This window comes from Microcaecilia unicolor, chromosome 11, assembly GCF_901765095.1.
Source record: "Microcaecilia unicolor chromosome 11, aMicUni1.1, whole genome shotgun sequence".
Classification (NCBI taxonomy): Eukaryota; Metazoa; Chordata; class Amphibia; order Gymnophiona; family Siphonopidae; genus Microcaecilia; species Microcaecilia unicolor.
Genome location: NC_044041.1, coordinates 25,071,487 through 25,084,184, shown reverse-complemented (window position 1 = coordinate 25,084,184; position 12,698 = coordinate 25,071,487). Strand labels below are relative to the sequence as shown.

Below are 12,698 nucleotides of genomic sequence, written 5' to 3'. Positions count from 1 at the left end.
GGTAAAATCTGTAGATCACAGATCCATTGCCCCAATGATCAGAACTCGGCGCTATTAAGTTTCATTATGAGGGAGCAAAGCGGGCGGATGGTGCTTGACCTATGTGTTCAAAAGCTGAACTTTTGAATGCATGCCCAGGACACGGGGCTGTCAGTATCAGCATGGGTTGACACAGCCCTGGTGGGCCACTGGACCCCCAGACCCCTATTGGTAAGACCCTGGGGTTCCAGTAGACCCCTGGATCCCCCCCCTTCCCAAAAAAATCAACCTGGTGGGATCCCTATCCTCACTTCCCCCCTGCCCCCATTGTAGATCCAGTGTGACCCACGACAGGGGGGCCCGGCTTGTTCTCCCCCCCCCCCCCCCCCCACTAAATGTTTTCCCTAATGGCCTGTTGGTGGAGGGAATCGCTCCAACCCATTCCCTCCTCCCATACCATTGACTTTGGAGGAGGAGGGACTAGCTCTTTCTCCTGATCTTCGAGCGCCACCTCAGTATTGCGGTGCCGTGCCTGGTGCATCATGGGATGCATGGAGTGGGGTTTAACTTCCATATAAGGGAGAAATTCCCACCCATGATGTGGCTGACGAGGAGAAGGGAGTGGTAGTCCCTCCTCCACCATGAAAGGTACAGGTGAGGGTTTGAGGGTTCCCTCCACCACTAGACCACCATGGAAAACATTTCAGTGGGGTGGGCAAGTCAAGGCCCCCTGTCGTGGGTCACACTAGGCCCAGTAAGAGGGGGGGGAGTGAGGACAGGGGTCCCACTGGACCACCAGGCTGACTTTTTTTGTGCATAGTCCAGTGCTCCACCAGACCCCTGGGGCCTTACAGTTGTGGGGGGGATCCGGGGGTCCAGTGGACCACCGGAGCTAACACTGACAACCTGGGCTGCCTTGTCAGAGCAGTTGGGAGGCTCTCCCTTTAACTCTAATGCCAGCTCCAAGCTGGCGTAGGGTTAAGGCTGTAGAAGTGCCTCTAATCGAGAGCATAGTTCTCTGATCATGAGGGGGGAATACCAGTGAGCTAATTTCAATGTAATTTTATTTTATTTTATTTTTTTGTTACATTTGTACCCAGCGCTTTCCCACTCATGGCAGGCTCAACACGGCTTACATATTATATACAGGTACTTATTTGTACCTGGGGCAATGGAGGGTTAAGTGACTTGCCCAGAGTCACAAGGAGCTGCCTGTGCCTGAAGTGGGAATCGAACTCAGTTCCTCAGTTCCCCAGGACCAAAGTCCACCACCCTAACCACTAGGCCACTCCTCCAAATGTTTGCCAGGACAATTTAAATGATCTCTGTGGTATTCCCTGGCACACGCTCATTGTTTGTCATGCTAGAGCCGTCTGATAATTCTGCGCAGGTAAATGCGGGCACTAGTGTGGCACTAGTGGCCTCTAGGCCCCGCATTTACCTTTGATCATCTCCCTTGTAAGAAATATAGAGTGTCTCTCACTAACAGCTTTGTCACATCGCACTCTTTACCTTCACTGTAGAAAATATTTAGCTACAGTATAGTTTCTGCTCCCACTTTTATTTCAGAAATTAGTTCTAATGCTTTGAGGAGTAATTTGAAACTGCAGTGTTGTTCAGTGATGTGCTTGGAGGCCTAACACCTTAACAGGCTGCCCAGAATTGGGGGGGGGGGGGGGGGGGGGGGGTTGAAATTTTCATTTCACACCTCTTGTCACACGCCTCCACTCAGCCTGTCAGCCCAAACTGCAGCTTATCTTTGATAGCAACACCACACTTAAGTGCCTTGGGTACTGGATATGTGATTGAGAATGAATGTATTTTAGTTAACAGGAGGCAAAACACCTGCTCCTTTTTCAAAAGATTTGACCATCTTAAAATCACATCGGTTTATCATGATCTTCAAATAAATTTTATAGCACACTGTACTGTATTCCAAAATATACTAAAAATAATTCAAAAGAAATAGAATGTTTGCATTTTTAAATAAAGGAAACTCACACCAAGGGAAAGCATAACTACATGTCAAAATTTCCATTTTTAACAATTAATATAAGCAGTGGAATAGCCCAAAGTGGGTGGGTATGAGAACCCCCCCCCCCCCCCAAGGTGATCTGGCATATCTTTGCCCCTTCATTCCGATGTACCTTTTAAACACTTCAGTTCTTTGCCGGTCAGCTACCTTGAAAGATGTTGCTCTTAAGGCAGTATTTCTGGTTGCTATCTGTTCAGCACACAGGATTTCAGAGCTCTAGGCCTTATGTCTAGAGTCTTTCTTGGTTATCAGCAGTGAAAAAGTCACCCTCAGGCTGTTCCTTGTGAACGTGGCTTCTTCCTTTTCACCTTAACTGATCTATCTCGTTACCAGTTTTTCGGGATACTAAATACAACAAGGAATCTTGTCACCTTACTGTTTAGATGTGGGAGTGTATTTCAGATTGATGTCAATGCACGGAAAATATCAGAAAGTCAGAACATGTCTTGTTTGGGGATTTCATAAAGGAGAAGCAGCTTCTAAAGCAACCCTAGTTTGTTGGATTAAAGAGGTGATTATGTTCTGCATACTTGTTGAAAGGTCATCTGATTTCAGAGGTTTTGAAAATTCACTCTGCTAGAAGTCGGTCTACATCTTGGGTAGAGCATTATTTGATCTCACATATTGATATTTGTAAAGTGGCTAATTGGATGACTTTAACATTTTTTTTTACATGACATTACCATCTGGATGTTTAAGCTAGAGATGATGCAGCTTTGGGGGCTGGAGATTTGGTGGCCTGGCTGTCATCATCCCACCCCACGTAGATAGAAAATAAAGATGACTAAGAAAAATCGCATTTGAAGGCAGAAAAGGTGAAGGAAAATGATCTCAGAGTAGGAATGGATGAGCAAGTCCTGGTACAGTATGTGCAACCAGTGTTGGTCCTTTTGTGTGTGACTAGCTAGTTAGTTGTATTTTCTACTACTATTTAGCATTTCTATAGCGCTACAAGGCGTATGCAGCGCTGCACAAACATAGAAGAAAGACAGTCCCTGCTCAAAGAGCTATGTAATAAAAGTGAGCCAAGTATAGGACAATCAAGCCATTGTGACATCACTGATGAGGTTGGCTCTTATTGGTGGACTGAGGCATTATGACATCACAATATTAGCTCTGGTTACAAGAGACTACTATTACTACTATTTATCACTTCTATAGCGCTACAAGGCGTACGCAGCGCTGCACAAACATAGAAGAAAGACAGTCCCTGCTCAAAGAGCTTACAATCTAATGTCTTTGGTTAAGTAAAGCCTTCCAAGGAATACATTCCAGAGTGTGAAGGGGTACTCCAGAGAAGGTTTATTGATGGGTGTCAGATCAAGTGATTTCCTTTGGAGAGGGTGTGTTTAGGGATACTCCTTATGATGGCCTTAGCGACTTTGGATGTGTAGATGGAGATCCTGTTCAAGTACTCTGACCCATTTCCTTTAAGGATCTTGAGGATCAGACATTGGGCCCGATATTCAGCCAACGGTGCTCAGCGTCTTGCTGACTGCCACCAGAATTATGCCTGGAAATTCAATGCTAGGCTTTCCGGGTTTGTAGAGCCAACTAACGTTTAGCCAGTTAAATGCGATATTCAGCAATTAACTAGCTATGGGGCACTGCATTAAGATAGGACTGACTTTTACGTGGTCCTGTTTATGCGGTTATTCTGGCCAGTTAAGTGCTGAATATTGGCAATTAACTAGCCAAGTACCAAGTCCACCCCCTAAGCGCTCCCCAAAATAGCTGGTTTTCAGGTGCAAACTGGACATTTTAAGCAGCACTAACTGGTTAAGTGCCGCTGAAAATGAGTGGCAGGCAATTTAACCAACCAGGAACCATTTCTGGCCTGTTAAATCGCTTTGAATATTGACCCGACTGAGTTTTAAATTGTTACTGGTAGCTAGTGAAGTTTTCGCATAAACGATGTGATACGATCATGACATTTGTTGCACTGTGGCATTCTGGATCAATTGGAACTGGTACAAAAACCCTTTGTAGTCAGTCCAGCAAATAGTGTGTTGTTATGATTTGAACCACTAACAAGACTTGCCTTCCCGATGTACAGAGAGAGCGTAGTTGTCGCAGATGCAAATCCAGATCCAGCTTCTGAAGGTTGCTTGGATTTGGGGGATCAGCCTAAGTTTTGAGTCTAGCTGCACCTGAGGTTCCTGATATGTGATTTAAGGAGAAGTCTCTTGCTCCCCAAAGGGATTTTTATATCAATTATGGGACTGCTTATGTTAGGGACCCACAGGAACTCAGTTTTACTTGAGTTTCCAGGCACAATTTGTTGTTCTCAACTCATTCTTGAACTCCTGTTAAACAGGTAGTTTATTTTTAGGGCTGTAGGAAAGTCTAGTTCGACAGTGTAGAACAGAGTATCCATCAACTGAATCACACGTGAATATAATGGGTTTGAGTGCGTACAGACTTTTCTCATGCATATTCATTGTGGATATCCCGAAAACCCAAATGGCTGTGGGATCTCCAAGACAGATTTTGGAAGCCCTGTCTTAGTCATTTAACCCTCCGTTGCCTCAGGTACAAACTTGCATTGTGAGCCTTCCAGGGACAGAGAAATACCCAGTGTACCTGAATGTAATTCACCTTAAACTACTACTGAAAAAGGTGTGAGCAAAATGTTAAACAAAAAAAAAAAGTGCCTCTCTTTTTAACTTAAAAGCATTACGGTTGATATTCAAAATGATTTAAACGACCATGAAAGTTTCCTACCTGTTTGTCACTTGTCTGAGGCTGACATTCCTGGTTAGCACCTAAGTCGAAATCAGCATTCATTTGTGGGTGTTCTGGTGGCGGAGTTGCCACTTAGCCGGTTAAGTGTTAATATTCAACACTAAACCAACTAAGATAACCGTATAAATAGGACCACATAAAAGTCAGTCCTGTCTTTGTCTGTCTTCCAAAAAGCTTTAAAAACATTCCTTTTAAAGAAATTTTTACTCTTTTAAAATGGTTTGTAGATTCTCTGTATGTATTGTTTATATATTTGACAGTGTGTGTTAGCTTGCATGGTGTGCCTGCCCCCCCCTTTTTTTTTAAACCTGTTATCCGCAGTGAACTCTATTTGGGGTAACTAGCAGGATATAAGTAATAATGTAATGTTAATCTTAGCCAGTTAAGTGCTGAATCTTGCACTTAACCGGCTAAGTTTTGTCTAGCTGCGTATGCCCTGATATTCAGTGCCGGTGTCCAGACATGGCCCAGAATTTAATATGGTCACAAAAGAGAGGGAAAACAGCATACAAGTACAACCAGGCTTGGCGGTTTTCAGTATTGGAGGCATCTTTGCGAATACAGACGAGCTGTTCACACAACGGGAGTTCTACCCCGATTGTTTTACTCACCTCTTGTGCCATAGTTCGCAAGTTGACCAATAGGAGTTTATTGACCCCTGATGCAGGCGGTTGTACGCCGAAACACGGCCCATGTCGGGTCTTTGTCGTATTAAAGGACTACATTTTTCTCAATCCTAAAGGCCCAGCGTTTGCTTTTTTTGTTTGCCAGAATTTAATACGACCATTTTCAGCTAGTGCCTGCATCTGTTGTCATTGCATCAATGGTCCTGAACTAGGTTCAATCACCATGAATCCATCTAGAACTGTGCAAACATGGGCCTTGCATCTGGCCACTAGGTGTCACCCTTTAGCAATGACCTTGAGAGCCCCTTGGAGCTGTGATCTAAACCTGAAGAGTATTTTGGTTTGATTGCGGATTTATGAGTCCTTTTACTAAGGTGCGCTGAAAAATTGCTCTGTTTTAGACGCGCGCAGATCCATTCTTCTGCGCACCTGTAAAAAAAAGCCTTTGGGGGGGGGCGAATATGGACGTGCGTCAAAATGAAAATTGGCACGCATCCATTTTGGGCCTCAGACCTTACCACCACCCATTCACTTAGTGGTAAGGTCTCATGCATTAACCGGGCAGTAATCATCAGCGCATGTACAATGTTGATTACCGCCCAATTAGCGGCGCACACCGGAAAATAAAATATATTTTCCATTGCATGTAGTGGACGTGCATAAAAAATGAAATTACTACCCAGGCCACACAGTAGCCGGGCGGTAGTTCCGAATTGGCACATGTTGGGTTCGCGTAGGCTTAGTAAAAAGGCCTTAGGTTACTGTCCGCTAGGGGACACATAGTAACAGTGAACCAGCAGCAGTTTTTAAGGCATGTACTGTTAACTGGCAAGAATGTCACATAGGCCATCACATCTTGTATTATCAGCAGGTTGCCAGTCTATGGTATTTTTGAGCCATCTTTGTCTTCCTCATATTCTCCTGCTGCATCTGTAGCCAGTGCGTTCTCTGTTTTCTGCATATAGCTGCTGCTCTTGCACTTCCATTCCCCTGTGTCAACATTGCTGTGGCACATTCCCTTCGCCGGTTTCCAGCATTGTGTATTCTGAGCTATAGTGCAAATTGTATAATGCCACCACCATAGGCATTACAGTTCTTGCAGCTCACAGTACCCCCACATAGCAATGTATAGAAACAGGACCTGGCCGTGAAGCATATTTTTTTTTTCTTTCTGAAACAGAGCACCCAAACAGGGCAACATAAACCTTTTTGTGGGCCCTAGTTAAACAAGTATGTCGGGGCCTTCCCCCATAGTAATATAAATGTATTTTAAAACACTTAACCAGTGGCGTTCCTACCCTTGATGGCACCCGGGGCGGATCGCCGATGCACCCCCCCCCCCCCCCCGCGAAATGACACCCCCCCCTGGGTGCACGCCGCTGGGGGGGGGGGGTGCTGCAGCGCGCGCCTGTCTGCTCCCAGTTCGCTACGCTCGGTAAATTCTCTCATTCGCTGCAGCTCCCTCCCTCTGCCCCGGAACAGGAAGTAACCTGTTCCGGGGCAGAAGGAGGGAGCTGCAGCGAACGAGAGAATTTAGCGAGCGTAGCGAACTGGGAGCAGACAGGTGCACGCTGCGGCACCCCCCCCCCCCCCAGCGGCGTGCACCCGGGGCAGACCGCCCCCCCCCCTCCCCTTGGTACGCCACTGCACTTAACAAATGGGTTCTGACTGCAGAGGAAAACTGGCAGAAAAGGAAGTGGCAGGTAACCCCTGCTACTCACTAACTCCCTTGCTGACTGGAGGTCAGTGGGCATTGGTGGCATTGTTTCCTTCCTCACCCTCCTCTTTCTGGCAGTTGCTGACTTTGAGGTAGATGCACTAAACGTTTTTCATCGTTAAATGAGCCCTCAGGGAAGAATTTCCTATCCTTTCCATGCACTTAAGCCTATTTTCCGACGACAGTAGCAGCTAACGAAAACGGAATGGAGATGAGCAATTAGTGTGAAAACCCCATTGAAACGACATGCACTAACCTTTTCCGATTGCCTTTACGCAGGAAAAAGGCAGGAAAACTAACGAGAGGTCTGGACCTCTCGTTAGGACAGCTCCGTGGCAGGAAAAAGTGTTAAGTGAAAAAATAAACAAACTTTGAGCCAATCCCAGCGCATTAGCAGAGCTAAAAGCGCTGTGATTGGTCCAAAGGACCTCAGAAAACACATAAAAAAATAAAAATAAAAAAAGGATCGGGAGGGGGCAAGGGCGCTCATCAGGAGCGTCCTGTACGGACGGCCTTGCCCCCCCCCCCCACTTTCCGCCGCTCCCCCCACCCCGAAAAAGCAAACTTCTAGAAGCCCCTGCCCCCCTCCCTTCCTCACTACTCTGTCACCTCAGCTCCGCCTCCCGACATCCTCCGTCCGCGCCCCGCCCCCTTTTGGGGTCGTCGCCGCCATTCCCCTCCTCCATCGGGCCCCCCAGAAGAACGCTGAATCAGCTGATGCCTGCCTTCGCGATGGGCGTCTTTCTCCTCCTGGGCCCGCCCCTGTCTGACGTCAGTAACCTACGTTCTTCTTGCCCGTGCAGCGCCTTCGGACAGAGGAGAGAGGCGCTGCACGGGCCCGGTAAGAGGAAGGGGGGCCCGATGGAGGAGGGGAATGGCGGCGACGACCCCAAAAGGGGGCGGGGCGCGGACGGAGGATGTCGGGAGGCGGAGCTGAGGTGACAGAGTAGTGAGGAAGGGAGGGGGGCAGGGGCTTCTAGAAGTTTGCTTTTTCGGGGTGGGGGGAGCGGCGGGAAGTGGGGAGGGGGCAGGGGCTGCTAGAATTTTGCTTTTTCGGGGTGGGGGGAGCGGCGGAAAGTGGGGAGCAGCGGGGGGGGGGGGGCAAGGCCGTCTGTACAGGACGCTCCTGATGAGCGCCCTTGCCCCCTCCCGACCCTTTTTTTTTATTTTTGTTTTTATTTGGGAGCCATGTGCTTGCGATTTGACTGTGTTTTGACTGTTTGTGGCATGCGCAGAGCAGCTAACATAACGCTTGGCTGCTCTGCGCATGATTTGGGGGCCGATTAACGATGTGTATTGTGATTCTTTGATACATTGTACGTTTCACTACCGATCTCAGCATGTGTGACTTTTTTTTTTGGTGCATGTTTCGTTATTTTAAAATCGTTAGGGACTTTAACGATTTAGATTTTTTTACGTTTGGTTGCTGCATCTGCCTCTTTGTTTCCTTCCTCACCCTCCTCTTTCTGGCAGCTGCTGACTTACTGTATCAAACATGTGCCTTGAGAGCCATTGAATTAGCATATGAAAGGGTCCCTTCTAAATATTTGGGCCCTAGGCATGTGCCTTAATCCTGCCCTGCGCCCAAAGGAATTTTAATGCAGTCTATACAAATTGGGTATTTATAATAAGCACATAACTTTCCTTGCCCAGTGCAGACTAAACATTCTTTTAAATTAAAAAGCAAAAATTTTGGAAGAGGGGAGAATACTGGTTTCTAACAAACTTAGATGTACAGCGTGAACAGCTTTTGGTGATTAACTTCTGACTAGATTTTGTGACATGGATGAACAGTTTTGTCTACATAAACCTGAAAAAATGTTGATTATTTAGGCTCCTACTTTCCTTTATAGTGTGTTCTCCTGTTCTAGCCCAGAAGCAGCATCCCCTCAATGGCTAAAAGAGCTGAAATCAAAGAAGAGACTGAGTCAGTATGAGAATCAAGTGTAAGAGACAGGTATGCTTTTAACATTTCTGTAGCACTATTAGGTACCATGTACACAGAGCTGCCCAAATTGTTTTTCATATTTTGCTATACTGTATGTAAGGCCGACCCCTTTACTGTTCCCAAGGATCACACAACCACCAATACTTTAGTGGCAAAATCTGTGAATATTTGTGGCTTCCTGGTAGTTTTTGAGGGCTGGTGCTATAAAATAAGGGTCTCACTCATTTTCAAGTCTCCTTTTCATGTGTCAGTAGGAAGAGAGGTAGCATATCCTGTGTTTTGTGTTTGAGTTACCTTTCAGGTTGCCAAATTAAAAAAAGCCAATGTACCCATATTAAGCTGGTGGAAGAGCAAACTGTAAATGTCAGTGCAATGTGTCAGCAAGGCAAACCATGATGACTGTGGGGTGGAGTCACTTTTCATATTATGTAGCAGTGGGGTAGACAGATTTGGCCATTGTGGGTGGGCCCTTCCAACCCCCCCCCCCCCCCCCCCAATAGCTCAGCATCTCCCCTGCCTTTCCCAACCTCCCCCCCATCCTATATAATAATTCTCACCTCCAATGTTCTGTGCTTGGGACCGTGGCTCCCTGGAGGTGGTCTGCTAGGCAGACACGCACTGACGTCACTGACGTCATGACAGCTGATTCCCCCGCCTCAGAATCATCTGTCACCCCCCGCGCTACGGCCCCCTCGACCCCCCCCCCCCCCCCCCCCCACTGTTGTGGACTACTTGTGCTGACGGGGGACCAAAACCCCCGACAGCCGAAGTGCTGTTGTGCCCTTCGCGTTGCTTCCTCAATCATCATCTCTGCGTGCATCTGATGTCAGACGCACGCAGAGGAACTTGCAGAGAAGATGATTGAGGAAGCAACGCGAAGGGCAAAACAGCACTTCGGCTGTCGGGGGTTTGGGTCCCCCGTCAGCACAGGTAGTCCACAATTGCGGCAGGGGCGGTTTTCGCCGGCACAGGGGGTCGACAGGGTCGCAGAAGGGGGGGGGTCAAGGGGGCCGTAGCGCGGGGGGGGTGGGGGTGGAGAAATTGCCTGCCTAGGGCATGTTTCCTTGCCTTCAGAAACGGGCCTTTTTTACTAGTAGATAAATACAGGTGGTGAGGTTTTTTTTTCTATTTAATTTTTTTTTTCCTGTCGTCCTATGCCCCCTCTCCCCACATGCAACATCTTTTCCTCTCTCTTCCCAGGTCCCAAGATGTCTGCATCTCTCTCCCTTGCCCCCAGATCTGGTATTTGCCTCTCATCTCCCCGCCGGCAACTTCCCTTCTCTGATCCACCATCCCTCCCCGGTATACATCAAAGGCATTGCCGGTGGCCGTGGCAATTCATATTCCCTGCCTGCGCTGGCCATGCAGCTTCCCTCTGCCGCATCCTGCCAGTGAGGAAACAGGAAGTGATGCTGTTGAGGGCACTACATGGTAGAGGAAAGCTGTGGAGCCAGCATAGGCAGCAATTATGATTCACTGCAGTCATAGTAACATAGTAACATATAGTAACATAGTAGATGACGGCAGAAAAAGACCTGCATGGTCCATCTAGTCTGCCCAAGATAAACTCATATCTTGAATTTGTACCTGTCTTTTTCAGGGCACAGAACGTATAAGTCTGCCCAGCTGTATTTCCCGCCTCCCAACCACCAGTCCCGTCTCCCATCACCGGCTCTGGTACAGACCGTATAAGTCTGCCCTCCCCTATCCTAGCCTCCCAACCACCAACCCCTCTTCCCCCCACCAGTCAATGGCGACGCCTCTTCTGGTATACCGGGAAGGGACAGAAGGGGGGGGGGGGGGTTGTTGGTCTGCTGGTGGAAAAGGAGAGAGGGGAGGTAAGCAGTTTCCAGTTGTCATATTTCATGTAGACAGATGTCGGTCAAAATTAATACCTAAGTTGGAGGTGTTTGAATTATGGGAACGTTACATTTCAAATGAGGTTTTGCATGACAGAAGCACTCTATTTCCCTCCCATTCCATCTGATTACATTTATTACTCTGATCATCACCTCACTCAGTTACAAGTCTGTTTTTGCTTCCATTTCAGCTGCATATTTTGGAGGTGGAAAGAGACGAACATTCAACACAAGCCTTAACTTACCTGGAGCTTAAACTGAAAGCCCTGCTGCTGTTTGCTTCCTGCCTCAGTTGCAATGTGCATGGTGCCTTCCCATTTTCTGCAGAACTAAAAAGAAAAAAAAATTGCTGCTTAATATTCATATTCAAATACAAAAGTTGTACTTTACCAGATTACTTCACTTTAGAAACTACATATGTTATACTTGAAGTAGGATCTGGGCTACTGATATCAGCATTATCTTCTGACCTTTAACCTGGGGAGGAATTCAGACTCTAACTGTGTATGGTCAAGTGAAGGCGAATTATATTTCCACTGATTTCAGACCACTTCAGCAACTTGGAAATCTGATTTTTGGAAGGCTTGTTAAAGACTGAATTTTGTATTTGTCTATGACCCTATATAAAAATTTCATAAAGTAACTTTTGTGAACATATAACATTGTAAATCACTGTACTGAATATTTTTTTTTCAGGAGAGTAAGGAACAAAGATACAAAAAAATGCATTTACTGCCATAGCAAAAAAAAAAAGAAAAAAAGCTCACTTAACTGATCTTTTTTGTAAAGAATTATTTTTGATTTGGCTGGTACTTTATCGTGAATCTATTAGAAGCAGATTTGAACAAATCACCGATTCTCCTCTCGCCCCACGTTCCTTTAAGTGGCATAGTTTGGGCAAATAACTGGAATGTCAGATTTGATTCTCTGCTAGGGGATAAAAGCAATAATTTTAGCAAATTCTTTTTAAAATAGATGTACCTATCTTTTCATTTTATAACTATGCGGGGAAGATGAAAGAATTGTGCAAATGCTCGTTGCCTCTGGTAAATGATGCCAGGCTTTTTCCATTTTTCGTTGTACATATTAATCATGTATTCTGTATGTTATATTTTAGGGGGACAACCTAAAAAAAGCATGCACTCATGTCACAGGTATTCTTAAGTACTTGGTGTATACATTTCCACAAAGGAGAGACTAATTGATGGGTGGTTTAGAGTAAAAAAAAAAAGAAAATAATGAAGTCCACATTTACACACAGTCATCCACTCCCAGATATCAGTCCCAACTGCATTTCCGTTTTTTTAATTTGTCAGAAATTAATCCATTATAGCAGCAGGAATTTCAGATTCCAAAGACTACACCGGGCTATTTTGATTCTCTAACAATTGTTCTTTAAAAGAACCTTCTCAAACTCTGCTACACATTTGCTAATTTTGATGGCATAATTACTTTTTTTTTTAATTCTAAATTCTCCATTGGACCGTACCTGTTTTATTGTTTTAGATTAAAAATTATATTTCTTTGGTTTATGACTGTCCTTCAGCTGTCCTTACATGTATCAGTCTAATATCCTTGTATGGTAGCATCCTTTTTAAATTGCAAACTGAAGTAGCGGATATTTTTTTAGTTGTCAAAGGAAAAAATATCATTAAAATAGTACTTAGATTATTTTTATTCAAAAGTTTTAATTTTCTTAAAACTTTGTTTAGCCGCACTCATCCTTCCTTTAGACTTCCTTTAGTCATCCAGACTCCGCCCCTTCTGCCTCGCTTCACCTTATGCCTGG

At 45.8% G+C, this 12,698-nt stretch overlaps 1 protein-coding gene across 2 annotated transcripts in view; it reads left to right on the top strand.

The window, feature by feature from the left end:
- KIAA1671 (KIAA1671 ortholog) overlaps window positions 1-12,141 on the top strand; it is a 357,819-nt gene extending 345,678 nt beyond the window's left edge. For both annotated transcript variants that reach the window (XM_030220129.1, XM_030220128.1), the window contains exons 11-12: window positions 8,974-9,059; window positions 11,101-12,141. In XM_030220129.1, coding sequence (XP_030075989.1) covers window positions 8,974-9,052 — 79 coding nt within the window. In that variant the 3' untranslated portion in view covers window positions 9,053-9,059; window positions 11,101-12,141. The remainder of the gene's footprint in view (window positions 1-8,973; window positions 9,060-11,100) is intronic.
- Window positions 12,142-12,698: the final 557 nt, after the last annotated feature.